At 44.0% G+C, this 14750-nt stretch overlaps 1 protein-coding gene across 2 annotated transcripts in view; it reads right to left on the reverse strand.

Moving 5' to 3' along the window:
- The window catches only part of RALGAPA2 (Ral GTPase activating protein catalytic subunit alpha 2), a 289245-nt gene that overhangs the window by 186017 nt on the left and 88478 nt on the right, over positions 1-14750 (reverse strand). For both annotated transcript variants that reach the window (XM_057528489.1, XM_057528490.1), the window contains exons 14-16: positions 12816-12927; positions 8227-8464; positions 5071-5235 (exon numbers count right to left, since the gene is read on the reverse strand). In XM_057528489.1, the coding sequence (XP_057384472.1) occupies positions 5071-5235; positions 8227-8464; positions 12816-12927 (515 nt within the window). The remainder of the gene's footprint in view (positions 1-5070; positions 5236-8226; positions 8465-12815; positions 12928-14750) is intronic.

A 14750-nucleotide genomic window follows, 5' to 3' on the forward strand; every position in this document is an offset into this window, starting at 1 on the left:
TCCCCGGGGGGCAAATCATCCCCAGTTGAGAACCCCTGCTCTAAATCATATTCTGCTTCTGTTGGAACTGTGTATGTACATATAGGAATCAAGAATCTTAGTCAACTAAAATATAATAATGAATGAGAAAAAAGCTTCCAAAATGAAATGACTAACAGGAAGAGATTTCTTGTGAGAACATATTCTGGGCAAACTAGTTAAAAAAACTTAAACAAAATGGGAAAAAATGGGTTGTGAAAAAAGAAAACTTTTCACCATGCAGAAAGTTCCTTATGGGTGTATATCAGCCAAATAGAAGGCCAAAGTATTTTAAATACTTTATTAATCATCTCCAGGCAGGAGTATTTTTTGGAAAACCAAATTATGAAGCAGTTAATGCTCATCAGTAATTTAACTGACTGGTGGCCATCTTCTCCTGTACCATTCTTACTATTTTCCAACTTCAGTATTTACTAGGGAAAAAGAGCTTTCTAAGAAACACAGTCCTTAGTCTTCCCTCATATTCTAGAAATTAAATAATATGATATTTTAGATTCTCATCAGGGGAATGAAGCTAATTTTGCTTTGCTAAACCACAGTATGGCATGATTTAGTGCCACTCAAAGCCACAAGTAAGCTATCTCCAGTATTAAATAAATACTAGTCTATAATACCATCTTTTGGAAAATAAAAAGAACATGGAAATATTTCCCGCTTTAGCAAGAAGATTCAGTTCATCTTAGGATCATTGAAAAATAAGTAGACATAGACCTAATTATTTACTGTAGAGCAAAGTAAATCCTTTTGTTGAGGTGTCCACGCCAAAAATTTCTTCTGGTGCTGTAACATCTTAATAAACCAGAAAGTGCACTTTATATAAACAACAGGTAGCTAAACTCAATTTTAACTGGCTGAAGGCCAGGAATAACATTTCTTTGTTTTGAAAATTAGCAATTTTTATCATTTTTTTTCACTCAAAGCTCAATAATCAGTATGAATCTGTATAAACTGATCATTACTTTAAACATGAATTATTATATGATTTACTAACTCCAAGGAAGTCTAGCCTGCAGAATTTTTCCAGTTTATTCATTCTTGGGGGGAGGCCCAGCAAATATGCTAACATTGGCACACTCAGAACTGTTGCAGAATTTTATGAAGATTTCCTTCCTCTCTATAGGCTCCCTGTTGAAGGCACAGGAGGCAGGCATCGCTGTTTTCCCCTCGTAAAAACTAACGTGCTCAGCTGGGAATGCAAAGACCAGTGGTGTTACAGAAATTCTGCCTGACTATCTAATTGCTACTAAGCGTCTTAACTGCATAGAAACAATTGATATTCGTTGAAAATAAAGGCAAAGTGCAATGGCCAGGTAGGCATGCGTGACGTGGGGAAATTAACAAAGGAAGCCAGGTGCAGAGGCGAGCGGGAGTAGCCCAGGGACATGGGGGGGGGGCCACATGAGACAGCATTACAGTACCTGACAGCCTGTGAGAGCAAGAGGTGTAAGATAGACCAGGGAAGAGAGCGCTCACGGTGTGGAGGAGAAGCGGGACGCTTTTAGTGGCGGGCAAAGCCTCAGAGAGATGGGCACAGCTGCTGATAGACTGGCTTCGCTTAGCTTCCAGGAGAGATAAAGCAACAGTCATGTCAGAAGAACCGCAGGATCTTTCACTTCCTTTTCATTATTATTTTTCTGGTCTCTCTTTAAATATTCAAAGGAGGTCATTTCAAACTTTAAAGGAAGTTAGCACAAAGCACAGTATTTAATGATAGTCTCTAAATACAGCCAACTTTCAGTCATTCTGATGGCGTGGGAGCACAGGCCTTTCACAAATAATCAATCTCATTTTATAATGCTTTGTATGTTGAGCCTTTCCTTTTTTTCTGCTGTGTATCAGATACACATTTAGCTTGTTTGTTTACTTGGGCAGACATTACAACCAGTTTTCTCTTCCTAATGGGTCCAAACAAAAAGGCCACAGTGAGGGAGGGAAAATCTAACCTAAGATTAAAATGGTTTCATAAATAATCAATAATTCAAAAATTGGTTTACTGAGAGATGACTGTATTCAAAAGCAAATCATTTAGTAAACTGAATATCCTAAAAGCTTCAGAACACATAAAAGTCAAGTTGAACATTAAAGGATCTGATATTTGAGAAAAAGGTAAAAAATCTCTATGAAACCCATCCTTTTAAATCACATTTCATGCTTATTAAATCCACAATTTCTTAGTACAAAATTTATGGTGTTCTTAAGTTTCTATGTACTGCTAGTCAAAACTATTTGAGAAAATGGATGGACACAGGAAGAGAAAAGGCCTCATACATATGAAACCACCATCAGTAAAACCAGTTTTATCCTTAAAACAAAAATATGGAGGTTTGCTTGCTGTATTATTTTCACGTGATTTTATTTAACATTAACGGAATACAACGGTATTGACACGGTAGTGTCACATTTGCAAAAAGCAAAACAAGCTTTTTACTTTCCTGTCTTCCCCCCCTCTCTATCAGAATTCCCAGCTCTACAGAACTGTCTGCAGAACTGATTACAGCATAATCACAAACGTATAAGATACTATTTAGGTGAAAACGACTTCCGTGTAAACATCAAACTGACTGACTTCAAATTTCCTAAAAGATTTGTCTAACGCTCAATGTCAGGGACATTTCATTTGAGTGTTGCTTTAAAACGTTTTCCTCTTATAATTCAAATAATTGTGCATTTTTCCAAAACTGATCACTAGATATTTTAGAGATAATAAAATATAGATTATTTTGTGTGAAAATTAATTGACTTGCTTTAACCATTCACTTTAGACATGTAAAGTTTTAGCATCGTTCATACTCAGGAATGGAGGCTGACTCTGTCATTCTTAAGACTCCCCCTGCCAGTCCTTTAAGGTGCAAATGAGTACATTCTCTGTTAAATTAATTGTCACTCCCCTACTCCACAATTGCTGATTTTATATTTCCCTCCTGCCACCATCACTGACATTTTCTCAGTCTAAGTGTAGTCTGTAGGGCAAATTATAATAGAATAATCTTAAAATATTCTCTTACTGGGATTAGAAAAAAAGGTCACTTTCAAATGGGTCTTCCATAATAAACATCTTCATGGTAACAGTGCACAAACTAATGTCATGAGCTGCTTGCTGTTCTCTCATTAAAAGGTGGCCTCTACACAACCAATATCTACCATGAAAATGTTCTGGGCCTTCTTAAAAATCTAAAAATACGTAAAAATAATAGAAGTGAGTAAAAGCTCATGTAGTCTATGTAGATTACATTTATAAAACAGCATGATATAATAAAATATTCAAAAACCATTGTTTTCACAGGCAACAAAAGAGTCATAATATTTTATAATATTAAAAAATATAAAATAGGAAATACATATTTACGTATCCATACATGTATGTGTGTAGGATACATGAAGATAATAGATCTGTCCTGCTCAATAGCTCTCATCTTCATCATCTTTTAAAGGTTATGCTTCCAAGTGTTTTTAATTGAATGAATCCTACAAAGGCCAGGTTTATGGTGTTGAAGTGACATACTCTACAAGGACCTTTACATGACTTTGTATTGGGTTGGCCAAAAACTTCGTTTGGGTTTTTCCGTAAGATGTTACTTTTTGGCCAACCCAATAAAAGCTCTTAGTTTTGCATGACGTTTTAGGCCCCTGAGAACACTGATAAACAGAACCGCACGGGCATAAAGGCACAGAAGATTTTTTAAAACCTACTGGCACCTCTACCGTATTGCTAGTCTAGAATACCTATTGAAAAACGAAGATGCAGTCTCTCCTATGGCTGTGTTTTGGCCAAGTAGTAGCATAGGGAACATGCAATATACAATCATTTGCTGCTCGTTAAAATGTGAGAATAAAGTTTTAAAAAGTGCTTTGAATGAACACTTTTATCACCTCTGTAATTCAGGGGTTGTGAGGGGCAGCAGGAAGTCTGGGCAGCTCAGGCATGATGCCACCTTTGTCACAAACTTCTCTTCTGATCCCTTTTAAGGATCCAGTGATGGAAGAAAGGTATTTTAGGAGCTGGGATGAGAAAGGAAATGCGTGAATAAGCCTCCCCCAAAGCTGCCCATTACCAGAAACTAGGTCTCTCCTCAGGGAGAGGAGGAAGCAAGCAGGAGGATATAAATAAGGTGACAATGACAAATAAATACTATGGTGAAAACAAGGAGGAGTTAGGGTTAAGGCGTAATATATTTTCATTAAAACTCCAACAGGATTCTAAGCTGTCTGTAGTAAGCCTTTACTAAGCATTGGAAAAAATGTTGAGTGTCCATGAATCTTTGATTTATGACCAGAGGAAACTGTGACCTTCTCTCTGCTGTCAACATGTTGAGTATCAATTACAATTGCATGGTATTATTGATGTGAAAAACTACAGGAATCTGAGAAAAACTCATACGAATCTGTTTTAAACTTAAGTTACAGCCTCAAAGTCACTGAGAAGGTTCGGGGCTTTATTTGTTCTTATTAAAAACTGTATACAAGCTTACTTATTAAAAAGTTATCTCTTTTTAAGAGTAAACTGCAGCAATAGTTTGATTAACTGGAGGTTCCCGGTCAAGTTCTTGTTAATTCTAACAGCCTGTAAGGTCAACATCTACAGGCATGTAAAGCTCCATTTTCCAAAGAAGCAAAAAATGTAAATGTCTCCTTCCAGTCCTGAAAACTAAGCCCTTATTCTCCTTTTCTTTGCTGGAATAAGTTTCCACCCTCTCTTCAGATCAGCGTTGTTCAACAACAACAACAATGCAACTGGTTGTGTGATTACTAAGAATCTATTTTCCTCAAGGGTCAAACAAAACATCTATTTTCTCTCTTTTGCACAAATATCTCACTCGATATTAACATCTCAAGTTCTTGTTCACAATGAAGGATTTAGAAATAAATGTCACAAACTGATTCAGAAAGTAGTTAGACAGAAAGTTGAAAAGACAGAGACATCTCAGTTAATAAAAGGCCTGGTGTATAAGTTCTGAGTGGAATTTTAAAACTTTAAAAACATTTGATTCCTATAAATCCATTCCTTTGAGAAATACTGGAACACGTGCTTACCGGTTGCTTTCTGGCGGACGATGTTTCTCGCTTTCTCAACTCCCGGCGCCCCGGATGTGGTGGCACTCCTGAATCGCATGGGCTCGGCCACGTCGGGGTGGCTCCGCCAGCTCAGAGAAAAGGATCTCCCCACGGTGGTTCCTTTCTGAGAATCTGGAACACAGCCTATGAGACAAGAAAAATAATCCAGAGACTGAATTCATTACTATTCCTTTCATAGCCTGTGCTGCTCAGCAAACGTCATACATAGAATGATGTATAAGTCAGCAGATTCTCTTGCTGCAGATTAGGTACCACTTCCTTATACTACAATTTAGGGAGTTATTCCTGTATCAGGAATATGAAAATTCCTGCTGCCAAAGTATTTTTCAAGCATCTTCAACGGTCTCATGAAAATTCGCATATCTTCACAGTACTCATTCCAATATACAAAACAACATTAATAAATCTTCCTCAATATAAGAACAATGTCAAATGAAGTTACACCACTGCTCCCAGGATACTCCAAAAACTGTCTTCTATAAACCAGTACATTAGAGATCCTGATTTTAGAACAGTATTCCATCCTGTAGACGCCAACCTCTCCATGAATCCCCGAAAGAAATTTATGCCCATAAACTCTAATTATAGTCAAATAAGCAAAGTTAATGAAATTCTACAAACAATACAAAATCCTATTTTAAGCGAAGCTCCAAATAGTAAAATATTGCAGATCTGTGAATCACCTTTTTTCTCCTCTCATACTGCTCTGGACAAGTATTTTAAGTAAGTGGTCAAGGATCAAAAGAAATACAGAAGAAAAAGAGAATGAGGCACTTAGAGGTTTCTGCACGTGTACGATGTGGCTGGCGGCTGCCACCTGTGGCTTGTTTTCACACCCAGATTCTTCTGAGAGTGTAGTTTGTTTCCACAAATCTAGTGCTTGTACGGCAAGTATTTCTATAATGGATATTTAAATGTGTTTTTAGAATAAGGCAATATAATAAATAAATCAGAAATATCTGCCATCGTCATTAATTAAACAGTTAAATTTGTTCTGTATCTTTCTTGAAAATAGCATATTTTGAAGTTGTTTACCTTCCTAAGACAAGCCTATCTCTCCCTATGAATCTGTGTTTGCATAGTGGGAGGGAAGAGAATATTTTGGGAGCTGAAGGGGAGGGTGGATTATAAGAATTCCAGGAGGCAGGGAGCGTGGTTAGTTTGAGAAAGTCCTTACTTTCTGTCTCAGCCTCTCCCCTCCATCCTGAAAGGCGCCCCAGTCAGGCAGACTCTTCTGGACTGAGGGCCACAGTCCAGGGAGCCAAGTTCCTGTCTGGAAGCACCTAGACCCTCCCAGACTCTGGGTTTACACAGAGGCCCTCAGAGCTGCTATGGAGGACACTACAGAGGCCCAGGGCTCAGGCTCTGGGCTCCCTGCCCTGACTTCAATCCCAAATCTCCATCTAATATATTTTTTTTAGGAAGGGGCTCCTTACAACTTCAACTAGGGAGAAAAAAGGATCTTCTGCTAAAGTATGTGAGAACATTGCTTTAGACAGTCTAAATCTAAACGGGGATTAAACAATTCCACTGGAATGCCCCATACTTCAACTAGTTAGTTTTGGTTTCTCACTGACTTGCTCTTACTAATTGGTGCCTTGGCAAGCCACTCACAGACTGCAATGAAGACATTCTAGGAATCAGTCACATTAACTACATGGCTCTGCAGTTAACTAATCATAATTGGTTCACACTTCCCCGTATCCACATCCTCTGTCATCCTCTCCCACATTAACTCTGGGCTTCAGCACATGACTTTTGGTTGCAAAACTGAGCAAGCAGAGATTTGAAATGTACCTGAAAATCTGAGCATGTCCTCCTCTACTCCTGGAACCCTAAGCCATTAGGTGAACAGCCTGAGCTAGCCTGCTGGGTGATGAAAGATGTACGGCCCCGTCACCCCTACTGCGCAGCCGACAGCCGGCTAACCCCTAGCAGTGGAGCTGCCGCTCGCTGAGCATGTCACAGCCCGGCTGACTGCGAACGCAGCTGTGAGGCCAGCACAGCTGCCAACCCATAAAATCATGATCTGAATAAATGGTGTTATTTGAAGCCGCTATATTTTGGGGTGCCCTGTCACACAGCAAAGCTAACTGACACCATCTACACTAAGACCACTGTCGAGGCTGTAGTCGACCACAGCAAGTAACGTGCTCTCTGTAAGTCTCTGGAGGAAAAATTCCTCGCAGGTCCCAGGACCAGGACAAGCCAAGCAAGTAGCTTGTTTACACCTTTTTCACTGTGATTCTCCCGTGTTACTCTGTGATGATCAGAGTTGAATCTGCGGTGGCCCCCTTCCCGCCTCCCCAGCAGCACCAAGGCTCTTCACCGTGCATCCTGGCATTTTATCCGTGCCCGGAGCTCCACCCCTGTTCATTCCGCCCCAGTGTCCTTACGTATTTTATCCATTGTATTATGTGTATTTCTATGAGCGGCCTCAAAATCTTTACACAGTAAGCTGGAGTACAGGGAATTAATCCAAGGACTGCGTCACAGCCTTAAAAACAGTAATGAAGATGGGCTGCAGAGTGTCACCCCCAACAGAGACCAGCACTGAGGCTTCCCACCTTGATCTGACTCCAGGTCTCACAACAATTTTCACCCAGAAACACAAAAAAGCCAAAATGACTCCATGTGAAGCATTCAGAACTTCTCCACCTTCCCGAGGGGGGGCAGCAGAATAGATAATAAACAGTCGGCGCCTTGAGTGGGACTTGCCTGGCTTTGATTTCCGGCTTTACCGCTCCTTAGCTGTGTGACCCCAAGTGAGCCAGTCCCTGTGGACTCTGTCCTTGAGTTTCTTGGTCTGTGATGTGGGGAGAGTGGCATGGACCTCACAGGCTCCCCTGAGGGTGAAGGCAGAGAAGGTGCACCCAGCCCCCGCCGCTATCACTACTGTTCCCCATCCTCCTCCTTCCTTCTTCCCAGCCTGTCCGTCATCCTCACTGAGGGGACACAGTGCTAGGAGACGCGATCGAACACCACCGTTAAAAGATACTGTCTGTACAGCTGGTTCAGCTGACTATGAAAGTCTATGCGTCGACTGCCTGGTGTTTAATACACACCCCTCCCCAGACTCAGACGCCCAGTGCCACCCAGCCAGACAGGAAATACCTTTGCCTCGCTGCTTCTTCTCCTTCTGTTCACTTAATTTGTCCAGAGGTAGGTTTGTCATCTCAACTCCGTACACGGTCCTGGCAAGCACCACCGTCAAGGAGTCCATGATGCTGGCCCACTCGTGGATGAGCTCCTCCCAGTCCGTGAGGGAGGACAGCACCCCGAGGAAGTCGTCCCAGAGCTCCCGAGAGATGTACACGCAGAGGTTTGCGCGGATCCAGGCCACTAGGAGCGTCTGAAAACGACCAATCAACAGGAGAATTCAATCATCTTCATTTGGAAGAAGTGTACTTTCGACAAAACATTGAAAATCACTATTAATAAAATGAATTTTAACATAAAAAGTGCTCGGGGATATTGTGTTTAATTTCTCAAAATGCATCTGATCAACTGCAATCAAGATGTGAGCTACTGTGAAATTAGTTATCATTCTGAACAGACACTGATCAAAATGATCCTAGTGTCTGTGGCTGGTCCTGGCGGGACCTGGGGAGCCTATTCGCTCCCTCACTCCCTGCAGGGGCCACTCCGAGCCTTGTCTTCTGCAGGTAAACCTCCGCCTCCACCGGCTCCTGCCTGACTGGCAGCAGATGAGCTCAAAGCAGACTTCAGAGCACAGACCCCAGGAAACAATGCCCTGGACCTCCGCCAACCAGGCCTGCATCCGCCCGGCTCCTCCCCCACTGCAGGCCATGCAGGGAGGGGGCCCTGCTCTCCTGCGTGCCCCCCCGACCCTGAACCCTGCTCCCGGCCTCCTCCTCAGACTCTGCATTTCTGTTAACCCCACCTCACCTTGACCCCCTGCCCATCCTACTTCCCCAGCTCCTATCCATCAGCATGTAAACATGATCCAATTCTTCCTTATCTCAAAAAAAACCCACAGAAGTTCCCTTGAGCCCTGATGTCCCTTTCGAGCTACAGCCCCTTCTTCCCCTTTCAAAGCCAAATTTCTTGAAAGAATGGCCCACACTCGCTCCACCTTCCACACTCGCTCCATCCTCTGCCACCCCACCTTCTGCCGAGGCTTTGGTCCCCATCCTCATGGCTCCAGTGACCATCTGCTCACCGTTCACGTTCAACCCAGACCTCTCGAGATGCTGCTTTCCTGACCCTTCTCTCTGCTCACCGGTAGCCCACGTGCCCTGTCCCGCAGGCACCTGCCACGCAGCGTAGTTGTGAAAAGAACTCAGTTCCCTCCACTGAGAGCCCTCCAGGCCCCCCACCTGGCCTCTCCTGCTCCCGGCCTCTGCACATACCCTTCCCTCCCTCTCTTTCCTCATTTTGCTTCTTTAACTTCTACCCACTCTTCAGGTCACAACTCGGACGTCACTTCCTCCTGGGTGTCCCTGATGTCGCCCACCCCCAGCCTCCAGGAAGCAGCCTGCATTTCCCCCATCGGAGTTCGTTTCCCTAAGAGTCCCTCAGTCCCCCTGGTCTCACGGTCCACAGTACTACAGCTGCTCGCAGGGGCAACCCTACAACAAGACAATTATGCATGTATTCTGGGTATTTCCTTACCTCCAAGGTGCCCAGCTCCTCACCTCTGACAAAATATTCCGCATCCTTTAAAATTCAACTCAAAATGTATCTCCCGGGACTTCCCTGGTGGTCCAGTGGTAAAGAATCCGCCTTCCAACGCAGGGGACGAGGGTTCAATCCCTGGTTGGGGAACTAAGATCCCACATGCCACGGGGCAACTAAGCCCGCACACCACAACTACTGAGCTCGTGCGCCTCAACTAGAGAGCCCGCGTGCTGCAAACTACAGAGCCCACGCACCCTGGAGCCTGCACGCCACAACTACAGAAGAGAAAACCCGCACGCCACAACTAGAAAGAAGACTGCACACCACAACGAAAGATCCCGCATGCCTCAAGGAAGATCCCACGTGCCTCAACTAAGACCCGACACAGCCTAAAACTAAAATAAATAAAAAATAAATCTTTAAAAAAAAACACACAAACAACAACAAAAAACCAAAATGTATCTCCCTTGAAAGAAGTGCCAAGTCCATCTCAGATGAGCCCCAGATGCTTTCCTAATCTTAGTAGAGGGAATCTTTATAGCCAAAGTCTGGGGAACCTCCCTGATCTGTTGTCAGAGCTAAAATGTACCAGGTAAGGTGCCAACTCGCCAATATCTCTGCCCAACCCAGATGCAAATAGGCTCCCACTGCTGTCAGGAGTTGTACTGTGCATGGGATGGAGGTGAATTTGCTTTTTAATTTAGATGAGATTAGGCGGGTTCAGGGTGGTATGGCCGTAGACTGCTTTTTAATTAAAAGAGAAATTTTTCTAATATAGACCTAGGAAATCTTTGAGAAAAAGAAAGCAGTCTGTATCTAGACAAGCTTGCTCTGACCACCCGAAAAATCATATTTAAAGTGACCCTCATGACAATGTACCTGTTCTCTGTTTCAATTCATGTTAACTACACTTTTTAAAGGGGTAAAAATGTTAAAGTTGAGCTAAAATAGTTGAGTATATTGAAAAGAAGGTTCTAAACACTCATTAAAAATCTGGTTCTAAGATGAATGAATTTTTTAAAAATTAAGGACAATGCAAAAGGAAAAATTAAAATCATGTTACCATTTATTGTTATTAGTACTTTATTACACATTTTTATTCTGACTAAAATGCCAGCTTCTGTTCATTCATTTTTTACACTCCTGTTTTCAAAATGAGTTTGAGGTCATTACCATAAAGTGCATATACACAATAAAATTAATAAATGGTAGATCAAAAATATAATAAATTATATAATAAATTATATAAATATAATTTATATAAATATATAATATAATAATATATTTATTATAAATATAATAAATTAATAAATGGTAGATCAAAAATATAATCTTCCAGGGTCTGTCTGTCCAGGTGGACCGCAGGGCAGGTGGCCAGTGCCACCCTACAGGCAAGAGCACAGCAAAGCTGGACACACAGAAGGGTATGCAGACCACTTCACCCATCCAGTGAAGGCAAGGTAATCAGACTAAAGGTGATTATACCATGAGGAGTTAACTGAGTTCATGCCAATTACTTCTGCAGCCTTTCATACGTTTCTCATCAGGTCAAGTTCAGTCATAGTAAACTGTTCAAAATTAATATGAACAGCTGGGTTCTCTTGTGTTACAAAGGGAATATTTGGCTTTACTTAGAGTACTAATTTCTCTTTTTTGCCACTTTCACCTACAGATCCTACCTGTATTCTGGATATGCTCTTAACACATAACCTCCAAAGCCACCTTCCAGTCCCCGAGGAGGGCAGCCATTGCTCTTCCTGCAGTGTCACTCCCAGCTCATGGTCCACTCTCGTTCTCCTGCTGGATTACTCAAAGTCAGGCCCATCCACTGGACCACGGCCTTGATTGGATAGAACGTCACATTCTTCCAGAGTCCTTTCACACTGTTCTCTTTCAGAAATATTTCATAACTACTATGCATTCCATAAATACTAGTGATTCCAGAAAAGAGCAATGCTGCAAGAGGCTGCCGCCCTCAGGACCCTTTCAACTTCTTCCCAGGCCGTCAGTTCATCGCCTGCCTTCTCCTCTCTGCCCCTCAGGGTGACGTCAGAGACTCCTGCGCTGGACCCTTCTCGCCATGAGAGGCAGGAAGCGCAGCCATCTCCTTGGCTCTCCGCTCCCACTGGAGGCCAACCCGGCTCCTCACCCGGTCCAGGACTTCACCTCCGAGGTTCTCTCTGTCCCGGACGATGCTACTCTCCCTCCCTGGATCATCCCCACTGGTGAGCGAGCATACTTTACCGCCACCTTCCTGAAACCCTGCTCCCCACACCCCCGCTGGCTCCAGCTCACCCCTTCCTCCCCCCTCCCTTCCACACCATTCCCTCTGCAAAGCCATGACTCTAGCTGGGACCTCCACTGCCCAGCTCTCACTTTCTCCTCCAGGCACTCCAGGTGGGCCTCATTCCCCTAGAACATTCTAAGCCATCAACATCTTGGCAAAGCCAACAGTCGACTGGCCGTCTCCTCTTACTCAACACTGCTCTCAGGGCATCCAGGACACGTGCGCCCTTAGTTACCCTCCCAGCTCACTGGCCACCATTCCTCAGCATCTCTGGCTGGCCCTCTCCTCTACCATCGGCAGATGGCCCTCATCTCTCTGATACACTCTCCCTCCCCAGGTGATCCCACCCAGCCCTGTGGCTTTAAACACAATCACTCAGCACATCAATGGCCCTCACACGTTTACCTCTAGTCCGAACCTCTCCCATCCTATTCCTATTCCCATGCTCTGTCCATCCTTCACCTCTTCAAATCTACCTGGTCCGACACCAAGGGCATCAGCTCTTGTCATCTTCCTAATTTCCAGCAACCTTAAGCAAATCAAAAGAGGAGGTAGATGGCAGAAAGGTGGGAAGGCCTAAAAGAAGACCAGCACTAATTGTAAAGACAAGATTACAGCCTTCAAGACAAAGCTAAGAAGGAAATTTTCTAATTAAATTTCTAGAAATTTAAAGTTACTCTTATTTTACTCTTGAAATTCTCAGTGATTAAAACTAATTTGCTGTAAAATCCAATTCATTTCTTGCATTTGCAGTGTTTTAATAAAAAAGACTTACCCTAAACAGTAACCCTGCCAAGCTCTGGGCAAACAAGTCCTTTATTTGTTTATCCTTTGGCTTCTGCATGACAGCTTCTGTTATCCTGAGTAGTATTTGCAACATCTGTTCCCTGGGCCACCCAAAATAAAAGCTCATATTATTAATCACATCTCCAAAGCACTTACATTTATAGGTACAAGAAATTCTCTTAAGGATTCAGCAAAATTGATAATCACATATCATTCAGAAGTATCTGAATGCCCATTACATAATGAATACCATACTTATCAAAATAAGCTAGCTTATGTTACCACAGTTCTAAAAATACGCTTCCTGTGCCCACATCAGTAGACAGGACAACCCAGGTTTCACCCCAGCTTGACCCCTCCCCCTTGTAAAAATGGAGGCGACGCGTTTTCTCCACCTGTGCCAGCACCTACGGCACGCGGGGAGAGCTGTGCCTACTGAACTTACGCAGCACTCTCAAACTTTCACATCCATTATTTTACTTAAACTGAGCGGCCTCCCGATCTCTCTGTGTGACAGTAAACAACATGGACTTTCTGGTTCTCGTCCTGGGGAGATCTGCCGTCAGCAGTGGCGGGTGGCCGTGCTCCACAACATTCCCATAGGTAGGAGGGCTGGGAAAGGTCACCACTGGACGCTTAGGGCACGGAGCTTTGTGCCTGGAAGATCCCGACTCTGCAAACAGGGCACCCCTCGGAACCGCGGTCACAACGTCTAGATCACAGCACTCCTCGGACCGTGTTTCTTTTTTTTTTTTTTGGCTGTGTTGGGTCTTCGTTACTGCGCGCGGGCTTTCTCTAGTTGCAGGATCAGGGGTCACTCTTCGTTGCGGTGCACAGGCTTCTCATTGCGGTGGCTTCTCTTGTTGCAGAGCACGGGTCTAGGCGCACAGGCTTCAGTAGCTGTGGCACATGGGCTCAGTAGTTGTGGCTCACGGGCCTAGTAGCTCTGTGGTATGTGGGATCTTCCCGGACCAGGGCTCGAACCCGTGTCCCCTGCATTGGCAGGCAGATTCTTAACCACTGCGCCACCAGGGAAGTCCCAGAGACGGCGTTTTATGTAAAAAGTCTTTAAAGAGTATAAAACACTAGAGACACAAAATAGCACCGCTAATTGTGATGATGATGGTAAGTTCTCTAGCACAGCCAAAGGGCATTCTTCTCTCTCAGCACTGAGTTGCATTCTTCATATCTTCCCCCAGATGCCATGGAAACGGAGAACACATTATCTTCTGTTAATGGAGGGAAATCACCCCGGTCCCTTTAACTACTTCTTCGAGGTCTTGAGCACAAACCGTTCGTTCATCTCTGTAACTTTCTCCTCGGCCTGGCTCTTCAGTGATAAAACCAAGAAGTGGACAAAGTAATCTGGTCCAGGTCGGATAATGAGATCTCAAGTCATGGTTCCTTTATACTTTTCTTACATTTCTGAGAACAATGTTTTCTCTTAACACGATGCTGGATCTCATTAAACTTCTCCAGGGTCTCCTGCCCTCCTCGTGGCTGACCCCGTCTGACTTCCGTCCCGGTTTCTGCGGGTGCCCGTTCCCACTGTGCTCTGCTCTGCCTGCCCGCCCGGCCCCCTGCCCACGGACCCTGCAGGCTCAGGACTAGAGCTGTGCGGCCAGAGGATCGGGGCATGCAGGCCTGGAGCAGCCGGCGACTTTGAGGAGGATGAGGGCAGAAATGGCCCAGGGCTGGGACGGCCTGTGCTCACCCCGGCCAGCGTCCCCCGGGCCCTGTCACAGGGGCAGGGGAGGGCTGCACCCAGGGTCGCCTCTGCTGCGCACCTTGTGTGATGCTCAAGACAAGGAAAAACAGCCCCTTCCACACCCATCGTGCGAACATGAGAACAAGAAACGTAGTAACTTTCAAATAAAACCTCAGTCACGGGAACTGTTATCAAAAATGCAGACCTGACAGAGGC

This window comes from Balaenoptera acutorostrata, chromosome 15 (assembly GCF_949987535.1).
Source record: "Balaenoptera acutorostrata chromosome 15, mBalAcu1.1, whole genome shotgun sequence".
NCBI classification, from domain to species: Eukaryota; Metazoa; Chordata; class Mammalia; order Artiodactyla; family Balaenopteridae; genus Balaenoptera; species Balaenoptera acutorostrata.